We start from the raw sequence: 24,099 nt of genomic DNA on the forward strand, positions 1-24,099 counted from the left end.
GACCGGGAAAGCATTACATTCTTCAAATCTTTACACCCCCTTGCCTTCAGTGGAAAAGAGTAGTCAGGTGAACATGTGTGGCAAAAATGTGGCTGTAGTTAGACTGCAATCTCCAAGCGTTCGGGCTGTCAGCTTGCCAAGGAAGGTGTGGTCTGGATGAATGTTCCTGAGGAGCCTGCCTGGTACAATGGTAAGGAGCCCAAAGGCCTAAGGCCTCTGAGGAGGAGGCGGGGCTCGGAGAATGGTGAGCGCCTCATGCCTGCCTTGCTGGCTAAGGGAGCAGTTGAAGGTTCATGGCTTCGTGAAGATCATAATCTCATTTAATCTCTGAGCACTTTTTTTTTCTCCGCAGGGATACAGGGGGAGGGAAGAGGAGAAAGGGATATCCTTTATTCTAACAATAAAATTTCTGACTGTAGGAAAAAATATCTGGTGATTATCAGAATTTAATCAAGAAGCAAACAAACACCAAATTACTCTTATAGATGATGATCACATTGGCTTACTTTCTTATCATGCAATGATTTCCAAGTTATCAGGCCAAAAATGTGGACTTGGCAAAGATGAGAGTTACTGTCAACTGTTCTAGCTCCCCAAACTGATGTGACTGGTACCAGCGGCTCTGAGTGACATGGAAGCTGAAAGCCACATTATGTGAACTTTAGTTCTAAGCCAAAAGTGTTCTGATCCAGAGATGTGTAGATGAAGCTTTTTCAGGGGAGAGACCTTCATTATATCCCCCAGCACAGTGCCTCACCCATAATAGCTGCTCAGGAAATGTGTGTTGGATAAATGGCCATCATACTTTGGGTTGCTAAGATCAAAACAGTAAATGCTATTATTGTGGTTGCTGGCGTGGGATTTGTACACCCTGGAACAGTTTCCTCTCTTTGTGGCTAGTCCTATTTTCTGTTTATGAAGAACACACATTCTTGCACACTGGCACAATGGTCCTGGACAGAGTGGCACCAACAGATTTCTGTCGCATTCCTCAGAAGAGCCAGCAGTACCACTCTCTAATGGTGAGTTGCTTCTCCTTTATCTGAGGATTTTAATTTTGATGGGTTTTTAGTGCTTGGTTGCTTTCTAGCAGAAAGATTGGTATAAGTATTTTCTCTTATTCTTAAGAGAATATACAGTCAGATTTGTTTGCATTTGGTAGCATCTCACTGCTCTAAGAGAATGCCCCACCTCACCTCGCTGGCCAGCAGCTTTCCCCTGCACACAAAACCGATAGGAGTTCCCATTCTTGTCTACAGTCTGTCTTACTGACTCCATAAACAGGTGGCTTCCAGTCAGGGGAGAGATGTTCCTGCATTGTCTGCAACTCAAGAGGTTCAGACGATCTTATAAACATACCACCAAGAATTTGGGTGGTTTTTACTGGCTTTTGGTTTGTGTTAAAAAAATAGACAAGTATTTAGCAACTTGTGCCAAGAAAGGTTTCCACAAGGGACATCATCTTGAGCAATAAAAATCCAGATATGGAAGCGAAACACTTCCAGGGACTTCTTTAGACCTCTGAAAGCTTGAAGAAGGGAGTGGAAAAATGCAGAATGTGACTTAAACATTTTTATGCATAGCTTTCCTGTTTTACTAATGAGGAACCTAAGGTATAATTAGGTTATGTAATGACCAGAGTCACCAGGCTAGTAACAGGACTGAAAGTCAAACACAGGCTTTTCTGTGCAAGTTCCATATTCATAAGTACTAAATTTTTGTTGTATCTATTTTACTTTTTTTAAAAAAAGACTTATTTATTTATTTGAAAGAAAGAGAGAGAGAGAGAGAGAGAGAGAGAGACAGTCTTCCATCTGCTGGCTCACTCCCCAAATGGCCATAACAGCCAGGACTGGGCCATGCTGAAGCCAGGAGCCAGGAGTCAGGAGCTTTTTCTGGTGTCTCACGTGGGTGCAGGAGCCCAAGTTCTTCCCAGGCGCATTAGTAGGGAGGCAGATCGGAAGTAGAGCATCAAGGACTCAAACCAGCACCCATATGTGTTGCTGGCATTGTAGGCAGTGGCTTAACTTGTTATGCTACAACAGCAGCACCTTTTTTTTTTTTTTTTTTTAAAAAGATTTATTGTATGTATTTGAAAGGCAGAGTGATAGAGAGGGAGAGAGAGTGATCTTACATATGCTGGTTCACTCCCCAAATGGATGTAATAGCTAGAGCCGGGCCAGGCTGAAGCTAGGAACTCCATATGGGTCTACCACGTGGGTAGCAGGGCCCCAAGCACTTGGGCCATCCTCCACTGTTCTCCCCGATGGATTAACAGGATCAGAAGTGGAGCAGCTGAGACTCGAACCTGTGTTCCAATATGGGATGCTGGTGTCACAAGTAGTAGTTTAACCTGCTGGGCCACATGCCAGTCCCAACTCTTAATTTTTAAAAGTGATAGAATAAGTGGAGACAGAATGTCTTTTTGGTTCTTGCTGGTTACCATGGCTCCAATTTCTTACTAACATTATATTTAAAAAGTAATGGCAGGCTTGACAAAAAAAAAAAAAAAGTTAATCCATGTCTGAGTACTCAAATAGCCTTGGTCAAAGTCGGGATTAGGAAGGGAAAAGAGGACACTTGATTCCTTCGAGCTTCCTTATTGATGGCGTAAAAGATGGACTCAACATTCTGCTATGTCTGGAAGCGCTAGATTCAGTCAGGCTGAAGAGGAGTCTGCTTGCATTCTGTGACCAATGACGGCATAAGTGGTACAGTGACTGCACTGAGGGAGCTGCTCCTTGGCTTCAAGTCTCAGGCTAGTGACACTGGTGACTGTAGGGAAGCAGGTGTTCTGAGTTACTCCTGGGGTCTAGGATATCCTCCTCTTGGACCAAATATGTTTCTTCCACAGTGAGTGGACTTACAGCCTTCCTTTAGAAAGGCTAAAGCCTCTGATCAGGGGAGTTGGAGGGAAGCCTTGTCTTCCTAGGCTCACAGGTCATCTTGCAAAGAAATAACTAAATAATCCCCTTCTAAGTAGTAAGTCCCAGGCATGGCTTCACCTCCAGACAGTCTTAGAAACACACAAGTTTGGTCTATACCAGACACTTCTCATCCTGGCCAGTTCTCCAAAATGCCATTTTTTTTTTGACTAGTAATATATAAAAACATGATCCCTACCTCTACAGGTAAAGCATTTGTAGGAAAAAAGAAGAGTGGTGTAACTTTGAAGCATTTGTTCATGACTGCCAAATTTAGAAACTGTAGTTATTACAAGATGTGAAAGCAGAAGTTATATTTTCAGCCAGATAATTCTTTGTTGAGGGAGGCTGTCATGTACGATGCAGGATGTTCAGTAGTATCCTTGACCTCTACCCACTCGATGCCAATAGCCACTCTCCAGTTATTTATTTATTTATTTGAGAGGCAGAGTTACAGAGAGAGGGACAGGTGTAGAGAGAGGTCTTCCATCTGCTGGTTCAGTCCCCAAATGGTTGCAATGGCCAATGCTGGGCTGGTCTGAAGCCAGGAGCTTCTTCCGGGTCTCCCCAGCACTTGGGCCACCTCCCACTGCGTTCCCAGGTCATTAGCAGAGAGCTGGAGCAGAAGAGGAGGAGCAGGGATGTGAACTGGTGCCCATACGGGATGTCGGCACCAGAGTCAGAGGCTTAACATATTACACCGTAGTACCGGCCACATCCAGTTTTATTTTCTTAAATATTTGTTTATTTAAAAGATATAGTTACAGAGAGAGAGACACACACAGAGAAGGATCTTCCATCTGTTGGTTCACTCTCCAAATGGTCACAATGGCAAGGGCTGGGCCAATCCCAAGTCAGGAGCCAGGAACTCCACCTGGGTCTCACATGTTGGTGATGGGCCTGAGGACTGGGTCCATCTTCTCCTGCTTTCCTAGGCGCCTTAGCACAGAGCTGAATTGGAACTGGAGCAACTGGGACTTGAACCAGTGCTTATATGGATGCTGGTCTTGCTGACGGCGGCTTAACCCATTGAGCCATAGCACTGTCTCCCACCCTTCCAGTTTTGGAGGCCAAAAATGTCTCCATATTTGGTCCAAAAAACTGTCCCTCTGAGAACTGAGCAGAAGCATCAAAATATCACAAAAAAAACCCAACAACCCCTTTTCTCTCTCTCCAAAAACACTCACGAAACAGTTCTGGTATGTGTGCCATTGAGAAATTTCAGAAGATTTAGACACAAGCGGGTAGAGAGCTCTAAACACTCAGTGATTTAGTCCACAAAAAGTCAAGCGAGAATTCTGGAGGAGTCTCCTGCTGGTGACTGTGCTGTGCTGTGGCTCTTAACATGGGCCCCTGCCTGCCTCTCTCCTCTAGCCCAGGGAGAGAGGCCTCCCCTGGTCCTGTCTGACTCCCATCGCTGGCAGCTGTGTTGGCAGCAGAGGAATGTTCAATCTGTACTGCCATCGGCCTGGACTTCTGTTTGGGCAAGAAGTGCCTGCAGGCTTCCTGTGGACCAGGTGGAGGCCACACAGTGCTGCAGGGCTTAACTCAGCACTGTCAGAAAAAGGCTCTCATCCCTCCAGACACTTCAGTTCCACCTTCTGGGGAACCTTCACACTGCTGGAACTTGGGCAAGACCCTTTATCGCCACCTGCTGGAAAGCTGTCAGAATAAATGTGTTTACGAGTCTACAAGGATGATGTGAATGGTACCCATAGGGCGGGGGTGAGGAACGTTTTTTTCTTTCAAGGGCCACTGGATATTTGTAACATTATTCCCAGGTTATAAAAAATTATCAACTTAAAAATTAGCCTATAATAAATTTATTGAATTTGAGATCTGCTTTCAGTTGCTTTGAAGGGCCCTACTTTCCTAGGGTATGGAATGCATGGCCTCATACAACAAGAGGTGAACCCACGGCCACTTGCAAATAGACCAGTGTGAGAGTGACTTTAGATGCTAACTGACAGGGCCTCTACAGAGTTGAACAGGCTTTGACACAGAAGCCTGGTGGGCCATCAGATTCCTAAGCGCTGAAGGAGGGGATGAAAGCTGCCAAAAAGGAGTGCTTTTGCCCAGTCAAGGGAGCAACTGGTGAGAAACCACCAGAGAAGGGCGATGGTAGTGGCTTCTGAAGCAAACATAGAAGTAGCGTGAGAAAGCCAGCTTTAAACATCTACCAAGCCCAGGCAGTCTTGGGCCATCACAAGGAAGCAAAAGTTAAGAGCTTTCCTGTGCTTCTTTTCCTCTCTCCCACTCTGCTTGGCGCTGGGTAGAAGGCGGGGAGCTGGGAGACAGTGTGGGCGGGGTTAGAGATGACTGTGCTGCTGTCTCCAGGGCAGGCCGTGAGTCAGCTGTCCCCAGCTGGGAAAGAGGGTGGCGTCTTTACCCTTTGTGACTTGATGATCACAGGACTTTCTATTCCTAAGGGCACCACAGAAACTCTTGGAACCTGCCTGGGTTTTTAATTAGGTACATGACAGATCTATTCCCACTGTTCAGGTTTAAAGGGATAACAAAAAATGTATGTGTGTGTGTGTGTGTGTGTTAAACCATACCTAGTAAGCTCTGCACGTTGAATACGTTGGTTCCATTTTATCAAGCAGGATCTAGAAAATACATCTTGTAGGACATGTTCTTGAGTTTTACAGGGGGAAAATGGCCACTGAGTCATGTGCCTGCTTTCTGAGAACACGTACTTTGGGAGCAGGGCATATAAAAGCAAGGGAGCCCCTGCCCTCTGGGACTTGCCTCGTGGGTTTCATACTCTGAGCGCTTATTACAGTGAGTTATGTCATCAACAGCCTGTGTTGCATAGGCGGGGCAGGTTCAGGAGGGTTTGTACTCCTAGGGCTTCACTCTCTTATGATTTTTACTTGCTTATCACTAAGCTTTTGAAGCAGTCATTTTGCCCTTTTCCCCAAGCATGGAATCACAGGTAAAGCTTCCGTTTAAGATGTCTGAGGAGGGGGCAGGGCTGAATGTGTGAGCTGCACCCAGACTGGGCTGCTCAGAAACTGGGGTCAGCCTAATCCTCAGTCTGGCAGATCTGGAAACTTACAGTTCACTTTATTCCAGTTTAATCAGGTCTTGAGAAATTAATTTGGATAAAACTACTTCATCATTCAGTTCAATGAACAGAAGCTGATTTATAAGTCATAGTGTAGATTTATTAATTGACAAAAGAGCTGTAGAGCTGGTATAACTAGTCCTAGTCATGTGCCTTGGGCAGCAGCTTCTTACTGGGTGTGTTCATTTACTGAGAGACCCCTTTGAGTGATCGAAAGGCTACTTGCTGAATTTGGAATCACAGCATAGGCTCTTGTCAGTTCTTAAAGGATATTCAGAATTTAAGTTTGCTAGGGTAAGAATTTCATGAAGGCAGGCTTGTTATCTGAAGATGAGATTAGAAGCTAGTATGCATTAAATGAGTGTTGAATGGGTGAGTGCATCCAGATTTTTTAAAAGTTACTTTATTTGAAAGAGAGGAGAAAGATAGAGGGAGAGAGAGAGGGAGAGGGAGGGAGGGAGGGGGAGAGAGAGAGAGATCCCTTATCTACTGATTCATTCCCCAAGTCCCCTCTCCCCTGCACCCCATTCCCAAACAGCTAGATCTGGGCCAGGCCAAAGCCAGGAGCCCCAAAATTCAATCAGAATCTCCATGTGGCCTGCAGGGACTCAACTACTTGAGCTATGGCCTGCGGCCTCCTAGGGTGTGCACTTGCAGGAAGCTGCAATCAGGAGGAAAGCTGGGACTCCAGTCCAGGCCCTCTGATGTAGGATGTCGGTGCCCTCAATGGTATGCCCAATGCACGGCCAAGATTTTTTTTTAAAATAACTTTTCCTTTTTTTAAAAAAAATTTTATTTATTCATTTGAAAAGCAGAAATACAGACACAGAAGGAGCCAGAGAGAGACAAAAAGAGATAGATCTTCCATCTACTTGTTCATTCCCCAAATGGCAGCAATGACCAGGGCTGGGCCAGGCAGAAGCCAGGAGCCAGCAGCTTCTTCTGAATCCTCCACATGGGTGCAGGGGCCCAAGCACTTGGGCTACTTTCCTCTGCATATTTTCCCAAGCATATTAGCAGGGAGCTGGATCAGAAGTGGAGTAACCGGGACTTGGACCAGTGCCCACATGGGATGCCGACGCTGCAGGTGAAGGCTTAACCTTCTATGCCATAGTGCGGGCTCCAGAATTGAGATTTTTAATTGTCCTGATTGGTTCTGGTCCTTAGTCATATCTCTCCTGGACAGAGTGGACTGCATAGTACATTCTTCTCCAGAGTCTGTTGGTTCTAGACTCTTTGTGGACCCCACCCTTCGGTTGTGACAGCATCAACTGGGCATGTGACACTTGGGTTGCAGATGATTTATTTTTAATCTTTCTGATGAAATCTGGGAGCCATCCTGGCCTCTGTAACATATTTACAGATCATCTCAAAGGGTGATCATTAAAAAAAAAAAAAAAAATCGTGTCTAATTCTGTGAAGGTTCTTGTTTTATAGTTCCGGGTTGCTGACTCCAGGTCAGGTAGGGCAGGGGGCAATCCAGATGTCGCGGTTCCTGTTTTTAGACAAGAGTTCTTTGCACAGGTGTCGATCTAGCGTCCTGAAGGAGCCTGAAGGCTGAACTTCGGATTTTACTCAATGGGAATCTCAAAGCTCTGAACAGACTAACGCCAAGAAGGGATTGGTCGACTGTTCCTACTTTTCTGAGCCTGAGTGAGGGGCCAGGAGGTCTCGAGGGGGAGACGCAAGGTTGGGCTCAGGGAGCCCTCTCTCTCTTCTGGCCTGGAAGCCTCAGCTTAGTACAGGAAGCTCTTGGTGAGCACGCGGCCTGTGGCCAGCACACACCAGGCCCTTTCAGCAGGAGAGATCCAGGTCAGGTCCTGAGGGGGCGGGCGGCGCGCAGGTGCAGCCCGGTGGTCGCCGACCTCACCGCTGCAGACCGCTTCAGGCCTGGCCGGGCCGTTTTCTGTGCCTGGGTTTTTCTGGCCTTTGACAAGAGAGCCGTGTCCCCCTGGGCAGAGACCAGGAGTGCCGCGAGCCATATTTCGTCTTTATCTCTCATACCCCCTGCGCATCCCCCTCCTTCTCCTCCCCAAACCGGACACCGCCAGGCTGCTCCCCCGGGCCTGGGCCGGGGTTCCCGCACCCTAACGTGGGAGCCCACGATCGGGGCTGGGGGCGCTCAGGGCCGCTCCGCCTGCGGCCCGCGGGTGGGCGGCCCCTCCCCGCCGCGCGCCCGCCCGCCCCTCCCCCGCCGCGGCGCGCCCCGTCCCCGCCCACGCACGTCACGTCCGGCCCGGCCTCCGCCCTCCGTCTCCTCCCGCTCGCCGTTAGGGAGGCTCTGCGCCTCAGCAGCCGCCTCCGTCGCCGCTCCCGCCCCTCCTTCCGCGTCTTCGCCGCCAGCACCGCCGGGGGCATCCGGGGGTCGCTTACCGGGCTGGCCCCGCGCCGCAGCCGTCGCCTCAGCCTCCTGCCAGCGGCCGTCCCGGGAACAGGCTCGCCGGCCGCGGCGCCACTCGGGGCCTCAGTTCTCGCTCGCTCGTCGTCGCCGCGGGTCCTGGAGAAGCGGCCGCGGCCGGGGAACGGGGCTTCGCGGTTCCAACGGTAGGTGGACGGGCGGATGCCGGGCTCTGCGCATGCGCGGGCCGCCGGCCGCCGCGGCCCTTCCCCCTCGGTCGCCCGCGGGCGCCGTGTCCCACCCGCCCCGAGAGCTGCGTGTCGGGGTGCGGGGAGCCGGGGGCCGTGCCCTGCCGCCGGGCCCTCGGCGGCGAGGCCCCCTTTCCGCTCGTGGGGAGCGGGAGGAGCCGTGCCCCTGGCCGCTGGGGGGTGTGGCAGGCCCCGGTTTTCCGCCGCTGCAGTGCGCGTGAACGGGTGTCAGCTCCCACCCGTGGCCGGCGCGGCACCGCGCGTCTGTGGGCCCTTCCCTCCCGCGCATCTCCTCGCCCACTTCCTCGGTGCTGGGCCGTGAAGTTGATGCAGAAAAAAAGAAGTGTGGTGTATCCGGGGCCCAACTGTTTAAGGTCACGTGGGACGAGCGGTTGCTGACTTCCTTCGTCGCTGGGAGAATATGGCCAAAATTGGACTGTCGGTGCACCGGGGCCTGGCTAGAACGCTCTGCACCGGCCAGGCCCGCAGGGAGACCCTTCGTGCAGCCCCGAGCACCCGATGGGTCGCCTCCTGACTTGGGCAAGGCTTTAGGGGAATTTTTAGCGGTTGGCACACTTGGACCGGTGGGAAATTGTTAAACTTTTTTTTTTTTTTTTTTTTGGTAATCCGGTAGAAACCAAACTGGCTTTAAGGAAAGCCAGTGGCAGAATTTCTCACGGCTCCCCATCATGCTGTCAAATCCATGAGAAATGCTGGTCATTTACCTTGTTTTCGAGAAGCCGATAAGCCATAAATGGCAACCAGAACCGCAGTAATGCGGGTTGTCAGCACGAAACAGCTCGGTGGTACTTGCTGTTAGAGGCAGGCGCTGAAGGGTGGTTTCTGAATTGAATTTCTGAGGCAGGGTTAATGTGATACTATAACATCAACTCTTTTTTGTAACCTGGAAGTACCTGATGGCCTGGGTTTCACGCAGGTACTGTATTTCTTGAAAGTACTGAGATGAAATGGTCAGTATTTGTATCTCCATCTGGAGTCCTTTCTTTTCTGTTTTTTTTTTTTTAAGATTTATTTATTTATTTGAGAGGCAGAGTTACAGAGAAGCAGAGGCAGAGAGAGACAGAGATATTCCATCCGCTGGTTCACTGCTCAGATGACCACAACCGTCGGAGCTGCGCTGACCTTAAGCCAGGAGCTTCTTCCGGGGCCCCAGAGGGGATGCCAGTATTGCAGGCTGTGGCTTTACCTGCTGTGCCACAGCGCAGGCCCCAACCCTTTCTTTTTAATCTGTGCTTTAAAAAAAAAAAATTAGGGAATGTTTTCTCTAGCTTATTTGTTAGCAGCTAGGCATTTGTGTGACACAGGTTAAGTCCTTGAAAGATGTGGGACATACCACAGTGCCATGAAATTCTTCATTGGGTGAAGTAAATGTTACAGTGTGTTTCTTTTTTATTAGGATGTCATTATTTTAGGACAGCAATGTCTGAATTGAACGCAGTGTCTTGCCAGTGTTTCTCTACCAGTAAAATGGTTTCTGTTTTTATCATTTATGATAACCTTACTCAGTTTGTCCAGGGCTCCCCCATTGCTGTAAACTGATTTTAAAACTGGAGATTATAATATATATTACTGTATAAGTTATTTTCAAAAATTCTTTTAAGGAAGTGTAGTAAAGTATACATAACAAATAGATACTAGTTTAGCCATTAACATTTAAGAATTTTTTTTTTAAATTTTTATTTGACAGAGTTATAGACAGTGAGAGAGAGACAGCGAGAAAGGTCTTCCTTCCGTTGGTTCATTCCCCAGATGGCCGCTAGGGCTGGAGCTACTATGCTGATCCGAAGCCAGGAGCCAGGTGCTTCTTCCTCCTGGTCTCCCATGTGGGTGCAGGGCCCCAAGCACTTGGGCCATCCTCCACTGCCTTCCCGGGCCATAGCAGAGAGCTGGACTGGAAGAGGGGCAACCGGGACTAGAACCTGGGGTGCTGGCGCCGCAGGCGGAGGATTAGCCTAGTGAGCCAAGGCGCCGGCCAACATTTAAGAATTGCTATGAGATATTTTATAGTGGTAAAATATACATAATGCAAAATTTGGCATTTTAATCAATTTTGAGGGTACAGTTTGGTGGCATTAAGTACATTGACAAGTTGAACAAACATTACCGTTCTCCATTTCCAGAACTTTTTCATACCTCCCAGTTAGGAACTCTGTATCTGTTAGTCAGTAACTTCCCATTCTGTTTTCCCCCCAGCCTGTGGCTTCCTGTATTCTCGTTCTGTTTCTGTGAATTTGCTTAGTGTGGGTACCTCAGATAGGTAAAATCATAAAGCTTTTTTCCTTTTTTTGTGTCTGGCTTATTTCACTTAGCATAATGTTTTCAAGATTGAACTGTGTTATAACCTGTATCAAAATTTCCTTTTTAAAGGCTGGATAATATTCTATGGCATGTATACATGTATACGCCACATTTTGTTTATCCACTCATCTGTTGATAGGTTTGGGTTGTTTCACCTGTGATTATTGTGAATAAGTTGTGGTGAGCATGGGTGTTAATCTTTTTTTAAAAGATTTTATTTGGCCGGCGCCGTGGCTCAACAGGCTAATCCTCCGCCTTGCGGCGCCGGCACACCGGGTTCTAGTCCCGGTCGGGGCACCGATCCTGTCCCGGTTGCCCCTCTTCCAGGCCAGCTCTCTGCTGTGGCCAGGGAGTGCAGTGGAGGATAGCCCAAGTGTTTGGGCTCTGCACCCCATGGGAGACCAGGAGAAGCACCTGGCTCCTGCCATCGGAACAGCGCGGTGCGCCGGCCGCAGCACGCTACCGCGGCGGCCATTGGAGGGTGAACCAACGGCAAAAGGAAGACCTTTCTCTCTGTCTCTCTCTCTCACTGTCCACTCTGCCTGTCAAAAATAAAAAAATAAAAAAAATAAAAAAAAAAGATTTTATTTGTTTATTTGAGAGATTTACAGAGAAGAGAGAGAGAGAGAGAGAAAGAAAGGTCTTCCATCTGCTGGTTCATTCCCCAGATGGCCACAACAGCCAGAGCTGAGCTAATTGGAAGCCAGGAGCCAGGAGCTTGTGTCTCCCACACAGGTGCAGGGGCCCAAGCACTTGGGTCATCTTCGACTGCTTTCCCAGGCCATAGCAGAGAGCTGGATTGGAAGTGAAGCACGTGGGACTTGAACCGGCGCCCATGTGGGATTCTGGTGCTGCAGGCAGAGGCTTAGCCCGCTGGGCCACAGCGCTGGCCCTGGCTGTTATCTTGAGAAGTCTTGGCTTTCAGTTCTTTTGGGTAGATGCCCAGAAGTAGAATTGCTGAGCCATATGATAATTTTATATCTAATTTTTTTTTAGAAAAATCATTTACTTTATTATCTGAAAGGCAGAGACAAGGGAGACAGATAGATACATCTCTCATCTGCTGAGAAACTCCCCCAATGCCCACAATGACAAATGCTGAGCCAGGCCAGGCTGAAGTGAGATCTAGGAACTCAATTTGAGTCTCCTGCATGGGTGGCAGGGACCCAACTACTTGAGCCCTTAACTGCTGCCTTCCAGGGTGTGTGTTACCAGAAACTGGAATTTGGAGCAGAGCCAGAACTCAAATTTAGGCGCTCTGATAAAGGATATGGGTACCCTTAGTGATATCTTTTTTTATTTTTTTATTTTTTATTATTTATTTTTTGACAGGCAGAGTGGACAGTGAGAGAGAGAGAGAGACAGAGAGAAAGGTCTTCCTTTGCCGTTGGTTCACCCTCTAATGGCCGCCGCGGTAGTGCGCTGCGGCCGGCGCACCGCGCTGATCCGATGGCAGGAGCCAGGTGCTTCTCCTGGTCTCCCATGGGGTGCAGGACCCAAGCACTTGGGCCATCCTCCACTGCACTCCCTGGCCACAGCAGAGAGCTGGCCTGGAAGAGGGGCAACCGGGACAGGATCGGTGCCCCGACCGGGACTAGAACCCGGTGTGCCGGCGCCGCAAGGCGGAGGATTAGCCTGTTGAGCCACGGCGCCGGCCTCCTTAGTGATATCTTAATGGCTGTACCAAATACTCACCCTATGTTTAATTCTTTTAGGAATTGGTATAGATTTTTCCACAGGAGCTGTAATTTACCTTCCTACCAGGGATGCTCAAGGGTTCCAGTTTTTCCATATCCTTATCAACAGTTGTTGCTCTTTTTTTTTTTTAAAAGACATTTATTTATTTCAAAGAGTTATACAGAGAGAGAAGGAGAGGCAGAGGGAGAGAGGTCTTCCATCCATTGGTTCATTTCCCAATTGACCGCAACAGCCGGAGCTGCGCCGATCTGAAGCCGGGAGCCGGGAGCTTCCTCCAGGTCTTCCCACATGGGTGCAGGCGCCCAAGGATCTGGGCCATCTTCCACTGCTTTCCCAGGCATAGCAGAGAGCTGGATTGGGAAGTGGAACAGCCTGGAATGGAAACGGCGCCCATATGGGATGCCGGCACTGCAGGCGGTGGCTTTTGTTACTCTTTGTTGATTGGTTTGACCTTAGACATCCTAATGGATGTGAAGTGATACCTAATGTTTTTGATTTGCATTTCCCTTAAAGACTGGTGACAGGCATCTTTTCATGTGCTTATTAACCATTTGTATATCTTTTTTAGAGAAGTATCAGTCCAAGTGTTTGCCCATTTGTTTATTTATTTGAAAGGCAAAAAACAGCTTAGATCCACTGGTTTACCCCTCCTCCCCAAATGCCTGCCTTAGCTGTGGCTGGGCCAGGCTGAAGCCAGGAGCTTGGAACTCTGTCCTTATCAGGGTCTCCCACATGGGTGGCAGGGACCCAAGTACTTCACTCATCATCTGCTGCCTCCCAAGGTGTGTATTAACAAGGAACTGAATTAGAAGCAGAAATGGGACCCCATCTCAGGTATTCCCATATGGAATGGGAGTGCTCCAGATGCAGCGTAATCTGTACCACAACACCACACCTCTCCCCATTTTGAACTGAGTTGTTTATTTGTTGTTGAGTTGTAGGTATAGCTATTCCTTTTAAAGTTCTTTTTTTTTTTCTTAATATTTATTTTATTTATTTGAAAGAGTTAGAGAGGGACAGAGTTACAGAGAACGGTAGAACGCCAGAGATAGAGAGTGGTCTTCCATTCCACTGGTTAACTCCCCAAATGACTGCAACGGCCAGGGCTGCGCTTCCTCCGGGTCTCCCACGTGGGTGCAGGGGCCCAGGGAGTTGGGCGATCTTCTGCTTTACTTTGTTTATAGGTTGTGGTAGGGTGTGGAGAGTACAGGGGTGAGGAGTACCTGATAGAAAGAAAGGAAGTATGGTATGTACTTTTTATGAACTTTACTGCACTCATTGTTCTGCAAATATGAGAGGAGTGGGAGCTTCCTTAAGAGAGGTTATATGTGGGGCTGGCGCTGTGGTGCAGTGGGTTAATGCCCTGGCCTGAAGCACTGGCATCCTATATGGGTGCCGGTTCGAGACCCGGCTGCTCCACTTCCAATCCAGCTCCCTGCTATGGCCTGGGAAAGCAGTGGAAGATGGCCCAAGTCCTGGGGCCCCTGCACCTGTGTGGGAGACCCAGAAGAAGCTCCTGGCTCCTGGCTTCAGATCGGCGCAACTCCGGTCATGTGGCCAACTGGGGAGTGAAACATTGGATGGAAGACATCTCTCTCTCTGTGTAACTCTTTTAAATAAATAAATCTTCAAAGAAAAAAAAAAAAAGAGGGTATATGTGAATATCTGACTTAGATTAGAAATGGAAATAATAAAGCATATTTGGAATTTAATGTAACAAAGGCTGTTTTAGTGTAGCAGTTAATTGCACTTGGTACACTAATATAAATTCATAGTAATGGGATTATATAACTCATTAGCAGATGTATTTATTCATTAATCAGATATTTATTGGGTTTTTTTTTTTGACAGGCAGAGTGGATAGTGAGAGAGAGACAGAGAGAAAGGTCTTCTTTTTTGCCGCTGGTTCACCCTCCAATGGCCACTGCAGCTGGCGCATTGCGCTGATCCGAAGCCAGGAGCCAGGTGCTTCTCCTGGTCTCCAATGCGGGTGCAGGGCCCAAGCACTTGGGCCATCCTCCACTGCCTTCCCGGGCCATAGCAGAGAGCTGGCCTGGAAGGGGGGCAACCGGGATAGAATCCGGCGCCCCAACTGGGACTAGAACCCGGTGTGCCAGCGCCACAAGGCGGAGGATTAGCCTGTTAAGGCACGGCGCCGGCCCATTAATCAGATATTTATTTACCTCCTAAGTGCTAGAGCTACATGAAAGAGTAAAAAGCAGTTTATGGGGGATGGTTGCATAATGCTGTAAACTTAGTACAAATAATTATATATTTGAAAATTATGAATTTTACACTGGAAATTAGTGGATTTTATGCTATTTAAATTATACTTTAAAAAGACTTAAAAAAAAATCAGCAGTAGATTTAAGGGAGCTGGTACTCTGTTGGTAGAAAATGACAGTGAGGAGCCAGCGCTAAAGTGTAGTGGGCCAACATCCCATACGTGTGTTGGTTTGAGTCTCAGCTGCTCCACTTGTGATCCAGTTCCCTGCTAATGTGCCTGGGCAAGCAATGGAAGATGGCTCAAGTACATGGGCCCTGTATCCACGTGGGAGACCCAGAAGTTTCTGGCTCCTGACTTTGGTTTGGCCCAGCTCCAGCTGTTGCTGGAGTGAACCAGCAGATAGAATATCTCTCTTCCTCTCCTTGCCTCTCATTTTAACTTTGCCTTTCAAATAAATAGATAAGTCTTTAAAAAAAAAAAAAAAAGAAGACATTAAACACAGAAATGAATATATAATAAAACTGGAGTCAAGGGATGATATTCCCTGTGAGGAATTAGTGAGACGATTAGATTGAGTGGGTTGGAGAAAGCCCCTCTGAAGATGTTACCTGAGTGAGAGGTGATGAAAAGGAGGGTTTCAGGTCCAGCATGACTTAGGTTCAGGAAGATGTGGTGGGCTGACAAGATAATTTAATGCATTTACTAGATTTTACTAGAGAGGCAAATCTAGCAACTTTTATGGTATGTTATTAGCTAGCTTCTGGTGTATATTTTCTTGAGTGTATGATGCGTAAGATTCTTACCTCTTACTTTAGTTTTTAAGTTTTCTGAGATGTCAAGTTTCCATTATTTGGTTTTTAAGGAATAGAAGAATGGAAAATAGTTTGCTTCCATTTACCTGTTCTTAAAGATACTTGTCTATTTGGCCTTTGTGTGTCAAGCTGCTGTTCTGTGTAGCTGAAAAGTAAGAAAATGGAAAGCCACTTACTGATTTATGGAATGTGTGCCATATATATATGTATATATGTGTGTGTGTGTTTTTCCCCAGCAGGGTGGGGGAGGAGGTACGGGAGGTACTTTGATGTCCTAATTTGGAGCAAACACCAGTATTACTGGATGAAAAATTTAGAAAGGTAAAGGTGATCAAATATAGCAAAAATAGGAAGTTTTTAAATAGGAAAAGCAGACATTATGGTTGGTTATAGGATAACTTTGAAACTATTAATCTTATTTTTCAATTGAGAAGGAATATTCTAGTTTTTGAATAATCATCTTTGATCAGCAACTACAAAATGTTTAAGTGCTTTATGAATTACCTCTTCATGGCTTCATACATTTCAATGGCTTTTTTTTTTTTTTTAAAGATTTATTTACTTGAAAGGCATTGAAGAGAGATCTTTGGTCAGCTCATTTGCTCCCCACATGGCCACAACAGCCAGGGCTAAACCAGGCTAAAGCCATGAGCTCCTTCTCTCTTTCCGTCTGTGTCTCCACCTTTCAAATAAATAGACACTTCTCATGTCTTTCAGTTTGAGGTAATTTGTCATGGAAGCTCTAGAAAACTAATGCCACACTTAAGCTAGAATACCAGTTTCCCAAAAAGAGAGGGGCTGGCATTGTGGCACAACAGGTTTGGTTGCCACCTGGGATACCCACGTCCCTGTATGAATGTCAGTTCAAGAACCAGCGACTCTGCTCCCAATGAAACTTCCTACTGATGTGCATCCTGGGAGTCAGCAGACATTGCCTCAGGTACTTCTGTCCCTGCCATCCATGTGAGAACTGAATGGAGTTCCAGGCTCCTGGCTTTGGCCTGGCTTAGCTCTTCCATCTTCTGGTTCACTCCCCAAATGGCTGCAAAGGCCAGTGCTGGGCCAGGCTGAAGCTAGGAGCCAAGAGGTTTTTCCAGGTGTCCCATGGGGGTAGTAGGGACCCAAACACTTGGGCCATCTGCTGCTGCTGCTTTCCCAGGTGTATTAGTCGGAAGCCGGATCAAAAGTGGAGCACCCCGGACTCGAACTAACACCCATATGGGATGCTGGCACTGCAAGTGGCAGCTTAACCTTTTAGGCCACAGCACTGGCCCCTAGTTACTTTTTACTTAATAGAAAACATGATAAAAAAAAAAAAAAAGTGGACTGGGGGCATTGGTATGCAGAGTGGAGGAGGGAACTTCTTGGGAGCCAACTTGCTGTAGCACCCTGCAAGCTTCTTTATTCAGAAGCTAAGCATTTGTAGTGTCCCTTTGCCTTACACCTTAAGCAGTACAATTAAGCATTACTCTACCACTCCTTTCCTGTTTTTTTTTTTTTTTTTTAATACATTGATGTCTAGATTTGACTACTGGCAGCTATCTTAAGAGGTTACCCTTTGGAGAAGTTTCTTCAACTATTTTAAATTATTTAGTTTTTTTTTTTTTTTAATTTTTTTTTTTTTTATTTGAAAGGCATTGCATCCGCTGGTTCACTCCCCAAATGCCAGCAGTGACTGAGGCTAGGCTGGTCTGAAGCCAGAAACCAAGAACTCAATCCAGGTCTCCCTTGTGATCGCAGTGGCAGGGATCCTCCCGTGTGAGCCATTGCCTGCTGCCTCCCACGGTATTCATTAGCAGGAAGCTTGAATGTGGAGTGGAGCCAGGACTTGAACCTGAGCACTCTGATGCAGGCATCCTAACACAGTAGGCCAGATGCCTTCACTACCCTGTGGCTGGTTTCCAAGTGAATGTGTAAAATAAATCTTTTGTTTTTGTTTCTCATATGAGACACAGACATGCTTTTAAATTCTGTGGTTAATTGATAAAAAGGTAAGAGGTACATAATAGCACAGGAGAAGGAGAAATGTCTACCCTAGAAAGTCATGAGGATTGACGATAGAAGGTGGAGTTGAAACCTGAAGAGCAGTCGAAGTTTCTTTAACAAGATAGAGTTGGTCATCGTTGGTCATGGTGTTTAGGGCTCTAAGCACAGAAGGTATTGGGAAGTGTGGACTGTGGACTTAATAGTTCAGTGTTGCTGAAGAGTAGTGCGAGGTAGAAGCGTGACAGGAAAGGAGATTTACTGGTTGTAGGCAGTAAAAAGGAGTTGAGAGCTTATCTTTTAGAGGTTCCTGAAACTTTGTATGCATTTCAATCACCCCTTTGGGATGCTTACATTCCACAGTGCAGTGCCTAGATTTGAGTCACAGCTCTGCTTACAATTCCATCTCCTGCTGATGTGCACCCTGTAAGGCAGGAGTGTTAGGTCAAGCACTTGTGTCCCTGCTATCCCCATGGGAGACCCTGATGGAGTTCTAGGTTCTTGGTTTTGTCCTGGCACTGCTCTGGCTGTTGTGGGCATTTGGACAATGAACCACTACATGGGAGAGGTCTGACTCTCCCTTTCAAGTAAATAAAATAGAAAAAAATTATAATCATCTGAAGAGCTTGTTAAATATACAGGCTAGACTCTCATGAATGCTAGATTTGAGTTGTGGCTTTGTCATATGTGAATTGAATAGCTCCTTCCTCTTCCCTAGATGATTGTGATACATAGTTGAAGTTGGAAAAACCAGTACTATGGGTTATTAGACTGAAAAGTGAGATGCTGTTCTTTTGCATAGGCAGGATGACCTGTATGTGTGGTGTGTGTGTGTGTGTGTGTGTAGTATCAAAATTGATGTTGCTATTTATTTTGTAATGTCTTAAAATGTAGCTTTTATGTATGTTTATCATTTATGTAGTGTACCAGTAAATTGTTCGTAACTTTAGAAATACCTATATGGGGGTATGTGCTTTTTTATTTATTTATTTTTTCTGATCAGAAATGGAGTTTAGAGCTCTAGGCACTGGGAAACAGTTGAGTTTTGTGCAGGGGACTGTGCATTAAATTTTAGTATTAAAGAGATAGGGCCGGTGCCGTGGCTTAACAGGCTAATCCTCCGCCTTGTGGCGCTGGCACACCGGGTTCTAGTCCCAGTTGGGGCGCCGGATTCTATTCCGGTTGCCCCTCTTCCAGGCCAGCTCTCTGCTATGGCCCGGGAAGGCAGTGGAGGATGGCCCAAGTGCTTGGGCCCTGCACCCGCATGGGAGACCAGGAGAAGCACCTGGCTCCTGGCTTCAGATCAGCGAGATGCGCCAGCCGCAGCAGCCATTGGAGGGTGAACCAATGGCAAAAGGAAGACCTCTCTCTCTGTCTCTCTCTCTCTCACTATCCACTCTGCCTGTAAAAAAAAAAAAAAAAAAAAAGAGAGATAGTTAGGAACATAGATGAGAGGGCTTTGTTACAGGGGATCTTATCCTGTTACTTGATTTTGTTAATTTTGTTTTGATTTGAATACCTTGAAATCATGGTTGGAGGTTATAAAATAATTGGACATGGCCATGAAACCCTTTTGAGAGTTTCTCAGTTCTAGCCAGGCAATTTGCCACTAGGTTATTTCCAGGGACAACCAGTTTTTATCTGAATACTTTGAATAAGAGGAATGATGAGTTGTCTACGCGAAATGCTTTACATTGAGTGGTTGTGATCTGTGAAATGTATGTTCTCTAATCTGGAGTCATGATTTAGCAACTGCAGTCCTACAAAAAATGCTTGATTACATTGTTCATTGTAATTTTATAGAATCAGCGCAGAACATTGCTTTTTTTTTTGACAGGCAGAGTGGATAGTGAGAGAGAGAGACAGAGAGAAAGGTCTTCCTTTTTGCCGTTGGTTCACCCTCCAATGGCCGCTGCGGCCAGCGCATCTCGCTGATCCGAAGCCAGGAGCCAGGTGCTTCTCCTGGTCTCCCATGCGGGTGCAGGGCCCAAGGACTTGGACCATCCTCCACTGCCTTCCTGGGCCATAGCAGAGAGCTGGCCTGGAAGGGGGGCAACTGGGATAGAATCCGGTGCCCCAACAGGGACTAGAACCCAGTGTGCCGGTGCCGCAGGCGGAAGATTAGCCTGTTAAGCCACGGTGCCGGCCAGAATATTGCTTTTTAAGTACTATGTTAAAATGCACAAAGATGAACAAATCCATGGGGCTGGTGCTTTGGTGCAGCAGGTTAAGCTGTGACCTGCAGCTTTGAAATCCCTTATGATCACTGGTTTGAGTCTCGGCTGCTTCACTTCTGATCTAGCTCTCTGGTAATGCACCTGGAAAAGCAACAGAAGGTGGTCCAAGTCCTTGGGCCTCTGCCACCCACATGAGAGACTCAGAAGAAGTTCCTGGCTCCTGGCTTCGGCTTGGCCCACCCTGGTCGTTGTGGTTATTTGGGGAGTAAACCAGTGGATGGAACATCTCTCTGTCTCTTTATCTGTAACTCTGCCTTTCAGATAAATAAATCAATAAAATAAATCCTTATGCATGGGGATACTAGTGTTTTCTTGTTGCAGGAAATAGTTTATACTCTTTCCTTCTTAAAAAAATTAATTTGAGAGAGACGGACACGTATCTGCTCCCATCCTTTGGATCACTCCCCAGATGACTGCAACAGCCCAGCCTGAGAGCTGAAGCAGGGAGCTTGGATCTCAATCCTGGTCTTCCACATCAGTGGTAGAGACCTGATTACTTGAGCCATGACCCCTGCCTCTCAGATTGCCCATTAGCAGGAAGCTGGAATTGAGAACAGAGCAAGGACTTGAACCCAGGCACTCAGATGTGGGATTTGGGATCTAAGTGTCCCAAGTGGCATCTTTTTTTTTTTTTTTTTTTTTTTTTTTAAAGATTTCTTTATTTATTTGAAAGAGTTAAGGGGGGGGGGGGACAGCAGGGCGGCGGGGCGGGGGAGGGAAGAGGTATTCCATCTGCTGGTTCACTCACCAATTGTCTGCAGTGGCCGAAGCTGTGCTGATCTGAAGCTATGAGCCAGGCGCTTCTTCTGGGTCTCCCACACGGGTGCAGGGCCCAAAGACTTGGGCCATCTTTTACTGCTTTCCCAGGCCACAGCAGAGAGCTAGAGCAGAAGTGGAGCAGCCTGCACTCGAACCAGCACCCTTATGGGATGCCGGTACTACAGGTGGTGGGTTTATCCACTATACCACAGCAGTGCCCTCCTCTCACCCCCCATTGGCATCTTAAATGCTAGAGCAAATGCCTACCCCTGTTTGGTTTTCTAAAGTAGAAAAATTCTCAATTTTGAGTAATATGAGCAGAGTTCCTTTTAATTTAATAACTTTATAGTTTTCATTTCTGAATTTAGCTTTACCTCATATCTTAAATGACAAAGTCAGTATGAAGTTTATAGATTTAAATGATTTGATGCTTTCTGTTGAAATAACACCTGTAAACATTTGACAGGTTCTTTTATATGCTGTTGAGGCTTTCTGTTTAGTTGCCTTTCTGTTAAGTTGCCTGACAAATTATGCTTTTGTCAATTTCAGGCCAGGAAGGAACTACTGCTTAGCATGTTGGCAGCTTTTGTAGTACTCTCCTTGCTCATTTAAAATGAGATGTGCATTTTCTTTTGCTTCAGTAATTTAGAGCCCTATCTAGTGGAAAGCTAAATGTGTAGAGTAGGGATAAATTTATTTTCCTTTAGTTTAGTTTCAGTGGTAAAGAGCCAGATGCAGCAATAGTCTGCAAACTTAAATCTCTGTTCCTAAAGTTTATTATCTTTATTAAGATCCAGTTCCTTTCTGGCATTTATTTCTTTTGCATACCAGTGCTATAGGGATTTATTTACCTTTTTTTGGCTTTAACAATTAATGAGATAACTCTTTTCAGCCATTCTGTGTGAATTGTATCCTATTTTGTCAAAGCATTTCCGTCACCTCAGAAAGCTTTTTTTTGTTTTCTTTTTTCTTTCTTTCTTTTTTTTTTTTTGACAGGCAGAGGGACAGTGAGTAAGAGACAGAGAGAAAGGTCTTCCTTTGCCGTTGGTTCACCCTCCAATGGCCGCTGCGGCTGGTGTGCTATGGCCGGCGCATCGCGCTGATCCGAAGGCAGGAGCCAGGTGCTTCTCCTGGTCTCCCATGGGGTACAGGGCCCAAGGACTTGGGCCATCCTCCACTGCCTTCCCGGGCCATAGCAGAGAGCTGGCCTGGAAGAGGGGCAACCGGGACAGAATCCAGTGCCCCGACCGGGACTAGAACCTGGTGTGCCAGAGCCGCAGGCAGAGGATTAGCCTATTGAGCTGCAGCGCTGGCCTTCTTTTTGTTTTCTTGTCAGTTAAGTGGATATGATGAAATCACCTCCACAGGATAGTAGTAAGTTTCAAGTTAGTTTGATATTTATTTAAATGTTTATTTATTTGAAAGACAGAGTGGGAGAGACAGAGAGATCTGCCATCTGCTGTTTCACTCCCCAGTGGCTGCAACAGCTATGGCCAGGAGTTCAATCCAGGACTCCCATGTGGCTGGCAGGGGCCCAAGCACTGGGCCATCCTCTGCTGGTTTCCCAGGCAAATGAGCAGGGAGCTAGATTGGAAGTGGAGTATTGGACCTACAATTGTCACTCTGATGTGGCATGTTGGTGCTGCAAGTAGTGGCTTAATCTGCTATGCCACCTTGCTGGCCCCTGAGTTTGGTAGATTTAAAGCTCTCAAGATAGTTCCTAGCATGTCTTAAGAGCTCAGTTAATTCTGTTTGGTATTGATGTTAGTGTTCTCCTTTTTAAAGGCTCCTCATTACTAATTTTCTTAGGTATATAAAACTTAAAGATTGTTTATTATTAAGAAAGCTGTGTTTGTGGTTAATGGAAATGAAATTGAATGAAGTACAGAAGTACCTCCATCCCTAGCAGAGCTAAGGTTGACTGCTGGTTTATGAAGGTAGCTTTTTCTGAGTGTACCTGTCACCTGACTTTATTGATACTTAGTATTTATTTGTTTTTTAAAGATTTATTTATTTGAAAGAGTTACACAGAGAGAGGAGAGGCAGAGAGAGAGAGAGAGAGAGAGAGAGAGAGAGAGGTCTTCCATCCGATAGTTCACTCCCCAGTTGGCAGCAATGGCCTGAGCTACGCTGATCCGAAGCCAGGAGCTTCTAAAAAAGATTATTTATTTATTTATTTTTATTTTATTTTTTTATTTTTGACAGGCAGAGTGGACAGTGAGAGAGAGACAGAGGGAAAGGTCTTCCTTTTCCGTTGGTTCACCCTCCAGTGGCCGCCACGGCTGGTGCGCTGCGGCTGGCGCACCGCGCTGATCCGAAGGCAGGAGCCAGGTGCTTCTCCTGGTCTCCCATGTGATGCAGGGCCCAAGCACTTGGGCCATCCTCCACTGCACTCCCGGGCCACAGCAGAGAGCTGGCCTGGAAGAGGGGCAACCGGGGCAGGATCGGTGCCTCGACCGGGACTAGAACCCGGTGTGCCAGTGCCACAAGGTGGAGGATTAGCCTACTGAGCCGCGGTGCCGGCTTGATTTTTATTTTTCAATACCACTGTGTTAGGCAGCTGTCACTTGTATTTAAAATAATTTCTCTGTTCTGATTTATAGTAACACTATGCTTTTGGAAATCTCTGGTTGCTTTGAAAGTCTTCACATTATATTTTCTGTCAAGCTTTTTATTTATCTGCTTTCTTTGTGTTTCATTGTTTCTGTCTGGTAGGTTATATTTCATTAGATCTCTTTGAGGTGCCTGCTGTTGTTTTCTTTTTCTGTCAAAAAATATATATTTGGAAGGCAGAGTGAGAGAGCAATCTTTCATCGTTGGTTCACTCCCCAAATGACTGCAGTGGCCAGAGCTAAGCCAGGCCAAAGCCAGGAGCCTGGAACTCCATTCAGTTCTCACATGGATGGCAGGGACAGAAGTACCTGAGGCAATGTCTGCTGACTCCCAGGATGCACATCAGTAGGAAGTTTCATTGGGAGCAGAGTCGCTGGTTCTTGAACTGACATTCATACAGGGACGTGGGTATCCCAGGTGGCAACCAAACCTGTTGTGCCACAATGCCAGCCCCTCTCTTTTTGGGAAACTGGTATTCTAGCTTAAGTGTGGCATTAGTTTTCTAGAGCTTCCATGACAAATTACCTCAAACTGAAAGACATGAAAATTGTAGGAAGTGTTCTCTCACAGTTTTGGAGGCCAGAAGTTAAAATCAGGGTGTTGACAGATCTCCCTCTGAAGATTCCAGGGGAGAATCCTTCTTTGACTTTTCCAGCTTCTGGTGACTACTGACATTTGTTGGCTTCTAGTAGTGTACCCCATTTTGTGTTGCCATCTTCACATGGCTTTCTCTCGCTCTCTCTCTCTGTGTCCTGTCTTACAAGAACACCAGTTGTTGGATTCAGGCCCTTCCTCATTCTAGGGTCATTTAATCTTGGAATCCTTAACTCATTACATTTGTGAAGACTCTGTTTCCAAGTAGGGGGACATG

At 46.7% G+C, this 24,099-nt stretch overlaps 2 protein-coding genes across 5 annotated transcripts in view; one reads left to right on the forward strand and one right to left on the reverse strand.

The window, feature by feature from the left end:
* WNT8A (Wnt family member 8A) overlaps window positions 1-10,715 on the reverse strand; it is a 47,129-nt gene extending 36,414 nt beyond the window's left edge. The window contains exons 1-2 of the mRNA XM_062189950.1: window positions 10,706-10,715; window positions 8,368-8,786 (exon numbers count right to left, since the gene is read on the reverse strand). Of these exons, the coding sequence (XP_062045934.1) occupies window positions 8,368-8,786; window positions 10,706-10,715 (429 nt within the window). The remainder of the gene's footprint in view (window positions 1-8,367; window positions 8,787-10,705) is intronic.
* FAM13B (family with sequence similarity 13 member B) overlaps window positions 8,301-24,099 on the forward strand; it is a 93,303-nt gene continuing 77,504 nt past the window's right edge. For 2 of the 4 annotated variants that reach the window (XM_062189088.1, XM_062189086.1), the window contains exon 1: window positions 8,301-8,538. The gene's annotated coding sequence lies outside the window, so the exon portion shown is untranslated. The remainder of the gene's footprint in view (window positions 8,539-24,099) is intronic. The other 2 variants (XM_062189089.1, XM_062189087.1) reach the window with 1 other exon arrangement.

This window comes from Lepus europaeus, chromosome 4, assembly GCF_033115175.1.
Source record: "Lepus europaeus isolate LE1 chromosome 4, mLepTim1.pri, whole genome shotgun sequence".
Classification (NCBI taxonomy): domain Eukaryota; kingdom Metazoa; phylum Chordata; class Mammalia; order Lagomorpha; family Leporidae; genus Lepus; species Lepus europaeus.